Raw genomic sequence first — 14,388 nt, forward strand, 5'->3', positions numbered from 1 at the left:
CTCTTTCCTACTATTAAGTTTGGTTCATCTTCAACGCACACCAAAATGAACCGTTAGGTCGGTTCCATTTGATTGAAGATAATTCTACTGAAGAACACTGATCACATGGAAACCAAAATCTTGGTCAATAGCGATCCTCCATCACTTCCTGTCCTGTTATCTGAACTCTAGCTCAATATCACATACACTCAAGCCCTGGTGTTAGGATAGAGGTGCAGGGTCTTGCTGGTCCTCAGTAAGAGGGGCTTCACTCTGCTCCTGGCTCATCTCATTGGATGGCTCTTCATCAACAGGCTCACTGAGGTCTTCACTGCCTCCTTCGCTCTGCTCCTCACTGTGGTCTTCGCTGGGCTCCACAGTCTGTTCCAGGTTGTTCTCCAGAAGTGTGGGAGAATTGCTTATTCTACTTGCTGCTTCAGCTGTCTCACTTAAGGGCTGGGAAGGAGGCGGTGTGGGAGTGCCAGATTGCATGACACTTTCAATGGAAGAGATGGGGGCTTTGGTTAAAGTAGTATCCACTACAATCTCGTTTTGAGGCAAAGACAACTTTTCCACAAGTTTCCACTGAATGATGCTCATGTCTTTTCCACCAGTTGAAATCAGGTGACTGTCATTATGAGTGAAACTGACATTGGTGACATGGCTGCTGTGGGCACTGTACTTGTGACTGGGAGCCTATATGAAATAAATCAGACAGGAAAGTTAAATTCATTCTTACATGCCTGCTTACAGCAATGGAGGTGACAAGGTAAAGGGGTAATTCAGCTCATAAAACAGGAAATCAAAGCCATGAGTCATCAAATCTGAGGAATAAAGCTAGCAGTAATTTCCCTTTAATACTGTTTATTTAGAAGAAATAAAGGATAATAATTAGACATGTATACTTTAGACTATATAGCTAAAAAAATAAAAGCCCATCTCTTTTGGAGAAAAAGTTGGTATACTTAGTAACTATTCTATTGGATGGCCAGGGAAGAATTTACTAGGTTGGCAGGATTGTAGGTGATTTAGGAAGTAGCTCTCATGAGTTTTATAATGCTGATCATAGATGTAACAAAATATGTTTATGAGAAATTTAAAATTGCCAATATGTAAACAAATGCACAATAAACAAAAATGAGTAAACCGTCATCAGCTGCCTTCTATAATTATCTTCGTCCTTATGGAGGAAAGAGAAGACGAGCAATGCCTGGACACTGACAACAGATGGCCCTGTTCTCTCCCTGTGCATCTCAGTATCATGGACAGTGATTAGTAACCCTACAAATATTTTTGTGCCACTGACACGAAATTATCTCAAACAAAAGGCACCATAATGCTAATTTTTATTAAATTAATTTTACCTTTGCTTTGGAGCAGGGATATTGAAACAGGTGGACTTTGCAAAAGTCATCAGCAACAGCTATCACCTTCCTATTGTGGGATCGCACCAGTGCATTGATATCTGTCCCATCAGATCCTTCTGGCCAGACACCTTTGATATGGGAACATAGGAGTACAGAAGAATTAGCCTGAAAAATATAACTGATAACTGTGATGCTACATAGGTTTATTTAATTTCAGGATCTTATTAATTTTCATCTGTGTTCAAACTCTTAGCTGCTAACATTTTCCCCTTACAATTTCTTAGTGGCTCAACACTTTATTCAAATATTTTACCCAAAGTCTAACTAATAATAAAATTATAAATCGAAATAGCCTTATGATGGAAAATTTAATGATGCAAAAGTACTCACTAGTAACCAGCAGGTGGTGCTAAAGTAATTTTAGTTTTAAGTTTAACTCACCAATAAGCTCTTCCTTTTTCAGGTTTCTAGTTAGAGTTCATGAAGCTCTCAGTGACTCGTATAGCAAGATGCAGAAACAAAGCTGTGGGACTCACTAATTCTTCGAAGTGGAATCTGGGTAAGCTGTGTAAAATTTACATCCTCTCTCACAGAGAGGCACTTCAAAGAAAACCTAACGGAGAGTCTAGTCTATCTAATATCCCATAGAATTTTCTGGTAACTATTATTGATGTCCAAAGATAAGACATAGAAAATTTAATTTTAACCTTTATCAGGCATTGGTGGTTATGTTCAACATACCACAGAATTTTATTAGACTAGATTAAAACTATGGAATACATAGGGTTGAAGTGCTGGCCTTCTGTGGTTCAATGCTACTCTAGAGAAAAATTATGTTTGGTAAATTTGGTAAAATAAATTGAAACACTTCTGAACTAATAATAATTACATATTGCTTCATTAAAATAACTAGGTAAGTTATTAGTTATTGGCCACTGCCTTCGTTTCATCCAGAATAATGAAATTGTTTATGGAACAGTCAGGGTTATTTTGTTTTTCATTTCTTCCTAGCCTAGTAGGCTTCTCCATCTCTACAGCAGCTGAATTTAGAACAAGCAGCTACAATGGATTATTTTTCCAATGCACACAGCATAAAGAAGTGTTCAGATCTATACTTATGCTGGATCTGAGAGCTGTTTTCAGAAGGCAGAGATAGACTTGTTAAAAGGAAAAGTATTAATATTTTGGGTATTGCTTTAGGTATTTGTGCTATAACCTTTTTATTCTATTTCTTAGTATAACATTTATTTTTAATTCTCTGCAAACACAGCTTTATTATTTTAACTTTTTCATTTACCATCTAACTTTTTCAGAAGGACCCCTACAGACTGGGAAAGGCTTAGTTAGAAAACTGTCAGGACAGATTTCTAGGAATGTCCAAACATCAGATAAGGATCTCCAAATTTTATCTTTAAATAATAGCTACTAATACTGCCTTTTTATTTCAGCAAATGGTGCTTGGACAACTGGACATTCACATACAAAAATTAACAATAACAACTGTTGATAAGATGTGGAGAAGCCAAACCCCAACTGCTGGTGGGAATGTAAATGGTACAGACACTTTGGGAAACAGCCCGGCAGTTCCTCAAAACGTTAAACACAGTTACCATTTGACCTTGCAATTCCACTCCAAGGTACATACCCGAGAGAAATGAAAACATGCTTACTCAAAAGCTTACACATGCTTGTTTATAGCAACATTATTTATAATAGCTGAAAAGTGGAAACAACTCAAATGTCCATCAACTGATGAATGGAAAAACAAAATGTGGTATATCCATACAACAGCTCTTATTCAGCCATAAAATGAAGTATTGATCCATGCTACAGTACGGATGAAACTTGAAATATGCTAAATGAAAAAGCCAGTCTCAATGGATCACATATTACATGATTCCATTTATAAGTACTATCTAGAATAGACCATTACAGGAAGTATAGATTTTAGTGGTTGCTATGGGGTGGAGGTGGGAGTGACTATGAATGGGTGGAGGGTTTATTTTTGGGGTGATGAAAATGTTCTGAAATTAGTGATGACAGAAGCACAACTGTGAATATACTAAAACCACTGAATTGTGCACTTTAGGTGCACTTTTAAAGTGAGTGATACCTCAATAAAGCTGTTATAAAAATGCCTTTACAAATTTAAAAGTTTCAGTTTTAACTTAGAGGAAAAAAAATGGATAGGCAATCTGCCCATTATGTAAAACTAGAGGCCTAGTGCACGAAATTCATGCATGGGGCGGTGGGGTGGGGCGGTGTCAGCCTGCACCCTCTCCAATCTGGGACCCCTGAGGGGATTCTGGGGATCGGGTCTATACCTGCAGTCGGACACACCTCTCACAATCCAGGACCACTGGCTCCTAACTGCTCACCTGCCTGCCTGGTCGCCCCTAACTGGCCCCCCTGCAGGCCTGGTTGCCCCTCACTGCCCGCCCTGCCGGCCTTGTCGCCCCACTCAGCTGGTTCAGTCATCCGTTTGGTGGTTTTGGAGGTGATGGCCCCTGGCTATATATATATATATTCCTTTCTCTTATTTATCAAGGGCCAGAATTCTGGATTCTGCAGAGAACAAACCTTGCATCGGTTTAATTTCTCTGAATCTGGCATTCATAGTGATAACACTAAAGAACAGATATAGACTATTTCATTTAGGAATTCAGGCAAATAATTATCTATAAAACTCCACAGCCTTTTTCCATCAGGTATCACGTCCTTACCAAAGACTTGAAAGCCTAGTACACAGGTATATGTCGTCCAATCGATGTCCTTACACTCTGATCGATTCCTGATTAGTTTGCAGCTGTCTGTAATGTTCCCTTTAAATTTAGAAACAGGAAGTATAATCAGTGCTTGTGTATAAATGTATATGATTCAAACTAGCCACATTTACTTGGATTTATAATCCATACACTGAAAAACATTAAGATACATTTAAAAAGGAAAAGAGTTTACTTTAAAGCATGGTTTCTGGAAGTACAAATTGTTTCCCACTGAAGGTTCTTTTTCTTTAAAAAAGCCTACATGTCCATCCATTATACTTTTTCCCATCACCAGAAAGAGTAAATACAAAACCATTCAGAGCAGCATCAATCTTGCCGAGTTAATTTCTTATGACATGTCTGCACATTTAAATTAACTCATTACCTTTTTGGAGAAGTGAAGCACATTTCAGATTCTCATTCCTTAGCTCAGAGTAACATATGCTGCCAGGCTAGAGAGGCCAACATGCATGCTCCGCACAATTCAGATTGCATACAGCCCACTCATTAGTGCCCCTGGCAGACACCCTCAGCCATACATGATCATTCATACTTACAGTACAATATTTCATAATCTCCCGAGTTAGACATTATATACTCGTTGTCTGGGGACCAGTCAAGGTGTGTGATATAGCTGGAATGTCCCTAGGAAACAGTGGATAGATCACCTATTAGAAAGCATGTAGAATTTGAATAATAAAAAGTTCAATAATTAGCCAATATTGCTTTGTGAGTAGCCGTTCACCTGGAATTCCTAATGTATAGAGAGCAGTATCACAGCCTGTAGAACTGAACAGGGCTCACAGCAACCCTTTAGTCCCTTTTCACTCTATCTCACTGGGAGTCAAAGAGGCAGGTTTGCGAAGATGCCCGTGATACATGAAGAGTTCAAGCAGAATCCCAGCTAAAGAGGCCTCACCACAGTGGAAAGGGTAACACTGGGAACTTGGGAGTATCCTGTTGGCCTCCCCTCTTCGATACCAGCGGTCTCCTAGAATAGCGGTCGCCAACCAGTGGTCCGTGAGGTCTGAAAGGTTGGCAACTGCTGTCCTAAATCACTATCTCCAAAGAATATTCTGGAAGTCACCCAACACTGTACTCCTTCGGAACAGCTGGATCCGATATAATCACCTGACTCCTTACAACATTCCTTAAACAGGAAGACAGTGATCTTTTTCTGCTTAGGTCTTACTAATACTGTGGGAATTCAACACCTCCTAAATGGTGTTATTTTGTTGGCATCACATATACGCAGCCGATTTCCAATAAACTACTTGAGATAAATCACAGGTCTTATCGGTTTACCAAAGTCGATGGAGACTCAAAATCACTTTTCATCTCTTACAGTCTATGGTAAAACATACTTAATTTATAATATACTTTTTAAATAACTAGCTTTCTGTGCATGTGGTTTTATTTTTTAAGTTAATAAATTCAAAATACTTTAGGCATAGTTTTTAATGATTTATACAAAGTATTCTAATTATTCTCTTACCCTTCTGAAATCTAATGACATGTCCCAAAACCTCTCTGGAGCTACGATCTCCCCACAGCACTGCATGGCAAATACATATATTTATACATTTAAATAAATTTAAATTATGTGAATTTGAAAGCTAAGGAAGTTTCCTGAAGTCACTGGAGATTAGGTGGTATACTGGAAAACAGATTGGGAATCCCTTGCTAGGCACACAGGCCTACCAACTTAGTAAGAAATCAGTTTTCAAAACCAGAAAGACACGTGATTACTGGGTATTTTCTGAATACAGCAGGACAGAAATCCTTTTCACACATATCCTTTTCATAGTTCACATGAATCTGATGCCTTGCTCTGGCATCTGTAGAAGCCATGCTTCTAAGAGAAGAAAACTTCTGCTACATGAGTGAAGGATTCAACCAGATCAGTCATGACGAAGTACAGTTGCCCAAGAACTACTCATCCTAATGCAGAAGTATATGAAAATTATCTGAATCTCTTTAATAGCATTACTTAGAAGATCAAAAGTGTTGTATGTATACATAATATTTATGTAACATCTGTGTTGGACACAACATATTTAGAAGGCAAATCAAAGTAAAGTATTCACAAAAGATTCAAGTAGGAAAAGCAGCAAAGACCTTGGGGAAGTTATCAGTTCATATTGGAAAATATTTTCCCTCTGATACAGATTCCAGTATATAAGCGAAGAAAAGCTGAAATGCAGCTGCTAGGGGTCTGTAATGCAACCTTCCCAGACACCACCTCAGCATGTCCCTGCCCACTCAACTCGCAGGCCATGGAAGGTACATGCACAGCTTGTGGGCAAAGGGCCTCAGTCATCACCTCAAGGCCAGAGACACAGTTGGGAGCAAGACCCTGCATACGTCCTTAAAAAGAAACAGTATTTTCTAGACTGGCACCTTCATTTATGCCATTAACTAGCTGAATGATGTGACTACAATAATAATCACAAATGACGAAGCCCAAAATACTACTACAGAAAAATCAAATATTTTAGCTAAATCTTTGCTAATGGCATGGAGGATCACCTACTCAGTGGTTGCAACCGTACCAAAGCCCAGAGTTAGGGATCTATTTTCCTTAGTAGGTATCCAGGTGTCCCCTCACCATCTATAATGATGCGTCCAATGGAACTTTCCACAGTGATGAAAATGTTTCTGTGCAGTCTAATGCAGTGGCAACTAGCCATCTGTAGCTTCTGAGTGCTCATAATGTGGCCAGTACTCCAGGGAACTGAACTTAATAAGCAGAAAGTTATGGTTAGTAGCTGTGATGCTAGATAATACAGGTAGAGAACAGGTCATTCTTTCTCTACTGATTTCAGGTACCTTTTTAATTACCTAGCAAATTTCCACATAGCAGAGATTCTTCCTGTTCCATTAGTCTATTTGCCTATTCTCAGCCAACTGTGATAGTTTCATGGTATGTGGAAAGTTTCAGGTGACTTTCAGAGCCATTTTATCAAGCTCATAAATATCATGCTGAAAACCTCAGAGCGCATCAAATTTAGAGGATAATTGCAGAGAAAGATATTTTTATCAAGTGTTTTCATCTAGAAACATGTCTCTATTTTTATAGTTCCGTTTTGTCTTTTAGCCATGTTTTACTTAGCTTCCTGTGCTTTTCTTGCTACATTTATCTACAAAGCATCTAAGGCAGTGGTTCTCAACCTTCTGGCCCTTTAAATACAGTTCCTCATGTTGTGACCCACCCATAAAATTATTTTCGTTGCTACTTCATAACTGTAATGTTGGTACTGTAATGAATCGTAATGTAAATATCTGATATGCAGGATGGTCTTAGGTGACCCCTGTGAAAGGGTCATTTGACTGCCAAAGGGGTTGCGACCCACAGGTTGAGAACCGCTGATCTAAGGTTTCTGTTGCTCTTTCGAATAGGGTTTTCCTCCACTGCAGTTTTGATGTGCTTTTGTTGGTTTGAGAGAAAGCGGATCTTTAGAGTGTAGACACTAGTTGTTTATTTAATCCAGTCTGCCCCTTTCTTACATGCCCTGCTAAGGCTCTATTTCCTAAACTCTTTTGCAGCCAGAGGTGGCAGAAGTCATTCAGTGGGGCTCCCAGGAAAATTTTCAGGGAACTGACTTAGTAGGAGGAGGGCCTTTTCTTCCTGCAACTGGGATGCGATGACTGGAGTCCCAGGAGCATCTTACTGAGGATGATGGAGTAGAAAGGAAGAAGGATCCTGAGTCCCTGACAACTTTATAATTCCTGTTATTAGTAATACTGAATCCTCCTGCCTTACTGAAATACTGCATCAGTGTTATGGATTATTTTCTTGGAGATTCCTAGATTGACAGTTAAAATGTCCTCTTTGCTTATATGTATTTTCAATTACCACAGTCCTGGCATTAAGAACATTTATTTTTACCAGCACTGCTTGCCTACCTAACAGACTTTATAATGCTTTTGATTTTTAGTACATCACTGCAACTTCGATACACTGTATCTGCTAGGTTCAGATCTTTGAGCAGCAGTGTTAAAAAGTACACAGGAATTTGAGGCAAATAGAAAGCCAATGTTGCACTGAGGTGCACAATAAAATAATCTTAATTCTACTACACATAGAACAGGACCTTTAGGTAAGTCAGAACAACTAAACTATTTCAAGGTAAATACACAATTGCCCATAACTAGAAAATAATTTTGAACTTTCATAGATTTATGTTAAATTCATGTTAAAAACACCCCTAGGTACAACCCAGGGCTCATCTAGTTACCGAGAATAATGCTACCTGAGATTTACTTTCTATGCATAGGGCATTAAGTTTAAGTTCCTTACATATAGTATCAGCTCTAAATCTCATAGCAACCTTGATTAAAGTATAGGAGGCAGATAGGTGAAGTAACTTCTGAAGTCACATAAAGAAATGGAGGCTGACTGGCGTGGCTCAGTGGTTGAGCATCAACCTATGAACCTGGAGGTCATGGTTTGATTCCTGGTCAGGGCATATGCCCAGGCTGCAGGCTCAATCCCCAGTAGGGAGCACGCAGGAGGCAGCTGATCAATAATTCTCATCTTTTTTTGTTGTTGTTAATCCTCGCCCGAGGATATTTTTCCATTGATTTTTAGGGAGAGTGGGGGAGAGAGGGAAAGACAGAAACATCAATGTGAGAGAAACACATCGATTGGTTGCCTCCTGCACAAGCCCTGACCAGGGCATAGGCTGGGGAGGAGCCTGCAACCACCGTACGTGCCCTTGACCGGAATTGAACGCGCCCACACTCTATCCACTGAGCCAAACCGGCTAGGGCCTCTCTCATCATTGATGTTTCTATCTCTCTCTCCCTTCTTCTCTGAAATCAATAAAAATATTTTAAAAAACAAAACAGAATTGGAGCCAGAGTTCAAACCCAGATCAGATGATTCTGGACCAAATTAAACCCAGCACTGAAATCATGCTGATCTCTCACTCATTTCTTTAACACTGACAACGAGCAAAAAGCAATGTAAAAGTAGCATTTAAAAAAAGAAATAAGTAATTAAGGACCTTTTCAGTACATTTTCAAAACAGTACAGGAAAGGCTGAGGTCAAGAAACACTGTATGGAAAGGAATAGAACTAAAACCCCCCCAAAACTCAAAGTGCCAAAGACTCAGGGATCTTTGAGAACATTAACCAGCAGTCTTTAAGTTCTTGTTAGCGCAAACACCCTTTTGTCATATTAAATCGTACTTGAGAAGCCCAGTATGTAAAGCAAATAAAATCAGATCCATTTGAGCCCCACCCCCCAACCCCAACCCCAAATCCTAGGGCTTTGCAGGAGGCAAAGTAAAAAGAGCTTCTGAATCCAAAGCCTTAAAAGGATTTCTATAGCAGCAGTTACACAATCAAACTGCTTACACAGTGAATTTAGGATACAATCACGGATTCATGAATCCTGTAATTTAGTCAAACCACTTTTTAAAATATTTACTAAACACTATGAAGATGGAAGTTCTCATGGGAAGTGAAATTAAAAAGGTCCTTCTAAATTACATGATGTAATGAGAGGAACAAAATGCCGCAGAGGAGGCCACGGAGGTTTGGAGTGTGTGCTGGAGGGAGGTTTGAAGACAGTGTGCTCCCAGGGACACCTCGGAAGTGACAGGGCAGAGGCAGCCACCGGGCCAGAAGTGAGAGGCTGGCATGGAGGAAGAGTACACAGGATGGCTCCACCCATCATCTCTCTTCCCTTCAACTCCTCAGCTGGCCCACAGAGGCCAGGCTCATGAAGAGCAAATTGTTTCTTGGAAGATCACCGGGCCAGGCCCAGTCCCGTACTAGTACAGTAAACAAACCTGATGTGTGTGCTTGTGAGAAGGCATCATTTGCCAGTAACAGCAAGTACGAGAGCAGCTTCAACAGAAAATCTGTTCATTCACTCTTAACATAAACCTTTGAGGCAGCACATGGGAGCACTAATCTGTAAAGGCAAATACTGAGCCATGCTCTATCTAAAAGATGAATGTCCTTGTTTCTACTGCTCCTGTTTTTTGATTTGCTCCTAACAAGACAAAGACTGTCTTAGAACTAAATGCAAGGGTTTAGAAATGGGAGAGAGAAAAGGCAAGTGGCAGGATATGTGAAAAAGATTAAACCAAAGGTGTGTTCAGCTAGACTCTCCTAGCATACACTGAGGTTTTCCAGAGTCCCAAGGATAGAACAGAGACACATCACGGTTTTAACTCCGTCTGTATCACTTTTAGAAACTACTTAGTTTATGCACGTACTTATACTACAAGGTAACTGTATTAATTCAGATAGGCTTGCTCAGCAGGATTAGGACACAAAACCAAGGACTGTGATGAATGAGCTCCTGCTATAGCTGCCTCACTTTTCTTATTCACCAAATGAGGATGTCGACAAGATAATGCTTTCTGCCCTTTACATGCTTAACAATTTATGATTCTAAATGAGGTCATACAACGTTTCTAAAGAACACCTAGAAGAGGGAATACACAACAAATCTCTAAATTTCGAGTTTATGGTAAGTTTTTCTAAATACTGAAATTTTAAGTGGGTAAGGATAAACTTCAGGAAGATTATGAAAGGTATCTGGGGTCAGGAGAAAATGGAAATACATTTCAATGAATGGAAGAGCAAGTTTTGTGTGTTTATGGAAACTACAACTGGGTTTCTCCCCCAAATCTCTCATAGTTAAACTTTAGGATCAACATAAATCAAATCAGAAAAAAAAGAAGAGTCATAAAGCTCTAAAGCCGGCAAGTCTGAAGTACAATCTGACTGCATGTATCAGTCTATCCAAAGACGGTATTATTCAATAGGGGTGTGGGGACAGTGGTCTGCAATGAAAGAGGAGCCACAGAGGTAAAAGTGAGCAGTACACACCTAATGTCCAGAGCAGAGGGACCGCAACCAAGACCAGCCCCGTGGCAGCTCTCACCCTACTGTGAGCTCACTCACCTTCTGATTATACTCGGATTTCATATGCACTCTTTTGCTTGCAGGGGTGGGAACCTTTTTTCTGCCAAGGGTCATTTGGATATTTATAACATCATCTGCAGGCAATTAAAAATTATCAACTTAAACATTAGCCTGCTATATTTGGTCAAACATTTAATTAACTCACCCCTAATGCCTTGGCAGGGGCAGACCAAATAATTTGGCTTAAAGGGAAGTGCTGTCTAGAGGATCCTCACATCCTGTCCCCTTGGCAATTACGTATCTTACTTTAAATGAATAAACTACATTCTGATTATGACCTGGAGTCCTGAGGCTTGTTTATAGAAAGAAAATTTGATTGATCAGAGGAAACTAGGATTCAGTTCCTTGCCAGTTACAGTTCCTGTTATAAACTGATGTTTCAGACACCAGCTTTGGAGAACTTGGATGATGTAAGTCCATCTTTCTAAAATGATCTTGTCTTGTTTCTCAGCTTATGAGACTGTGAGCAAGGTCTTGGCCTGTAATGACCTCCTCAAGCACACCACTGGCTGACCAACTGCCCTCCTCTAACAGCTGCTTCTTCATGTGCTTGGGTGCTGGTCATCTTCCCAACTGACATTTCCATAGAACGGGATGCTGTGAAGAGGGACAAGCTCCAACTGCCTGGTTATAATTTATCAGAGGGACATATTCTGAAATTCTAATGTTTCTGTGGCTATGGTGGTCACTTAAATGCTGACTCCTAACAGAAAAATATTGGAAATAAAACAGAGAACAGCATTTGTACGTGGAACTCTGAGAGTAGCTCCAGTAGTCACATTTTAGCAAAGACCTAATCTTGGCAACAATCTCATAAAGTAGGAACTACTATAATCTCTAATTTTAAGATAATGGTATTAAGACTCATAGAAGTTAATTAACTTTCCTAAAGTCATAAATTAATAAGTGGCAGAGCCAGCATTAGCCCAGTTTTGTCTGTCTTATAGCAGACAACAGATAAGAGAAGTGAACATGAAACTGTAAGACCAGCTGGTGGAAACAGACAGTAAGAAGTGACAGCTGGGAGCAAAGACAAAACAAATAATTAGAAAAGCGGAGTAACTGAACCTTCCATTACAGCCTCAAACAGTACTATAAACTTAACAGTTCCTAGGGATATCTCAAAATAATCCTTTGAAATGCTCTAAAGATAAAAGCTGCCCAGTCAGAAAAGGCCAAGTCTCATGCAACTGATAAGCTTGCCATTTTTTAACACTTCCAAGGTCATTCTCATCCAATGTCATGCATTGCTGCTTCCTTTCGGAATCAGTTGTGCTGTAAGAGCACAGTCCAATATACATATTGATAAATCCAGGCATTATCATACATGAGAAAGTTTACTCTACTACGATGAGGATAGGGTTCAGGTCCCATATCTACCACTATGTCAGCATGTGACCAACAAGTCATTTATCTCCTCTGAAACTCAGTATCTTCATCCATAAAATTAATGCTGAGTACGTGCTACCTGTAAAATTTTATACCGCAATATTAAATTATACTTGATACAGTCTATTAAAGACATGGACTTTATAAAAAGGCTGAGGTAAAAATTAATTAAGGTAAACTTTGGTAATCTGAAAATTTCTTTCAGTGGAACATTTTATTTAATCATGTTGCATAATGAAGTGTTATTATATTACCCTATATCACAAATATTAAAATAATAAATTGACCCTGGCTGGCTTGGCTCAGTGGTTGACCTATAAACCAGGAGGTCACAGCTGGATTCCCAGTCTGAGCATATGCCCTGTTTGCAGGCTCGATCCCCAGTGTGGGGCATGCAGGAGGCAGCCAATCAGTGATTCTCTTATGTTTCTATGTCTCTCTCCCTCTCTGAAATCAATTAAAAAATCCTATCTAATAAAAGAGTAATATGCAAATTAACCATCACTCTGACACAAAAACAGTGGCGCCCATAGCCACAAGATGGCAGCGCCAGTCCTCTCAGCCCTGCTGAAGTCCTCCAGTCCCAAGGGTGGCTGCTGAAAGCAGGGCCCGCTTGGCCGTTGCCTGTGGCGACCCGAGAGCAGCCAAGCGGGCCCCGCAGACAGCAGAGAACCACAGGGAGCGGGCCTAAGCCATCAGTAGGACATTCCCTGAGGGCTCCTGAATTGGAAAGGATGCAGGTCAGGCTGAGGGACCCCCCCCCCGCCCCTCACCCCCGGGCACGAATTTCGTGCACCGAGCCTCTAGTATATAAATAAAAATAGACTAAAAGATAGATTTAAATAAATTAATAGAAATGATTCATAATTGCTGTAAAGGCAAACAAAAATATTTTGGGTGAAGTCTAAAACTTTGAGGTTGCTTGTAGACCAGATTATAGGTTGATTTTTAGCACATGATACAAAATATACAAAAATATAAATGTTTCTTCTTCAAAAAGTAAATGGCCTAGGTTTTGCTTATTAAGAAAAGAAAAATGAACTCTTTTATTACCCTGAAACTATTTTGTGATAAAGGCTGATATATGTGCCAAGCACTATTCTAAGTATTTTATGTGGATTAACAAGTTTTAACCAGTGAAGCAGAAACTACTATCCTCATCTTATAGGTGAGAAGACTGAATACTAGCTGCCTTTCTCGTCATGTCCTCAGCTCAAATGTCCTTTTTTAAGACAAGGAACAAATTTTTCATATATTCCCAGTGCCTAGAACATTTATCTCATTAGCAGAGTACCTGCCATAAGGTAAGTACTCAGTATATTTAAAGAATTGAATCTAATCTTCATTGTAAAGTGATAAACTTGTCAATCTGAAATGGCAACAAATTAAAGAAAATGTTAATTTTCTTAATGCAGACAAATAATTATATAAATTATTTTAGCAGCAGAGAGGCAATACAGGATGCCAAGGTGGGCAGGAACATGGGACATTTGGGTTAAAAGTGAGTGACTGTTTCATTTCTGACTCATTCCATTTTCAAAATGTGTTATTCTAAGGGTTTCTGATAAAAAGTTTTAAGAAACCACCTTAAAATTAGTCCGAGACAAACAAGTATTAAACTCCCATCAAAAGGAGAAAGCTGGGGCACAGTGAAAACAGTCCTGAGAGGGAAGTTCATAGCACTACAGGCCTACCTCAAAAAAACAAGAAAAATTAATAATAAACTATTTTAACCCTACAACTTAAATAATTAGAAAGAGAACAAGAAAAGCACAAAGTAAAAGGAAGGAAACAATAAGGATCAGAGCAGAATAAATGAGATAGTGGCTAAAAAAAAATCCATGAAACCAAGAGCTGGTTCTTTGAAAAGATAAACAAGATTGATGAACTGTTAGCCAGACTCATCAAGAAACAGAGAGGACCCAAATAAAAAAAAATAAAA

The 14,388-nt window shown here is 39.4% G+C and overlaps 1 protein-coding gene and 1 long non-coding RNA gene across 6 annotated transcripts in view; one reads left to right on the forward strand and one right to left on the reverse strand.

Annotated features, from left to right (window-relative positions):
- The window catches only part of LOC107181621, a 17,549-nt gene extending 14,500 nt beyond the window's left edge, over nucleotides 1–3,049 (forward strand). For both annotated transcript variants that reach the window (XR_001512287.1, XR_001512286.1), the window contains exons 5-6: nucleotides 1,810–1,905; nucleotides 2,795–3,049. This is a non-coding gene — a long non-coding RNA (uncharacterized LOC107181621). The remainder of the gene's footprint in view (nucleotides 1–1,809; nucleotides 1,906–2,794) is intronic.
- EML4 (echinoderm microtubule associated protein like 4) overlaps nucleotides 7–14,388 on the reverse strand; it is a 153,925-nt gene continuing 139,543 nt past the window's right edge. For all 4 annotated transcript variants that reach the window (XM_006778655.1, XM_006778653.1, XM_006778652.1 and 1 more), the window contains 4 exons: nucleotides 4,669–4,756; nucleotides 4,070–4,168; nucleotides 1,344–1,474; nucleotides 7–675 (listed from right to left, as the gene is read on the reverse strand). In XM_006778655.1, the coding sequence (XP_006778718.1) occupies nucleotides 202–675; nucleotides 1,344–1,474; nucleotides 4,070–4,168; nucleotides 4,669–4,756 (792 nt within the window). In that variant the 3' untranslated portion in view covers nucleotides 7–201. The remainder of the gene's footprint in view (nucleotides 676–1,343; nucleotides 1,475–4,069; nucleotides 4,169–4,668; nucleotides 4,757–14,388) is intronic.

The sequence above is a fragment of the Myotis davidii genome, unplaced genomic scaffold (genome assembly GCF_000327345.1).
Source record: "Myotis davidii unplaced genomic scaffold, ASM32734v1 scaffold6, whole genome shotgun sequence".
Classification (NCBI taxonomy): Eukaryota; Metazoa; Chordata; class Mammalia; order Chiroptera; family Vespertilionidae; genus Myotis; species Myotis davidii.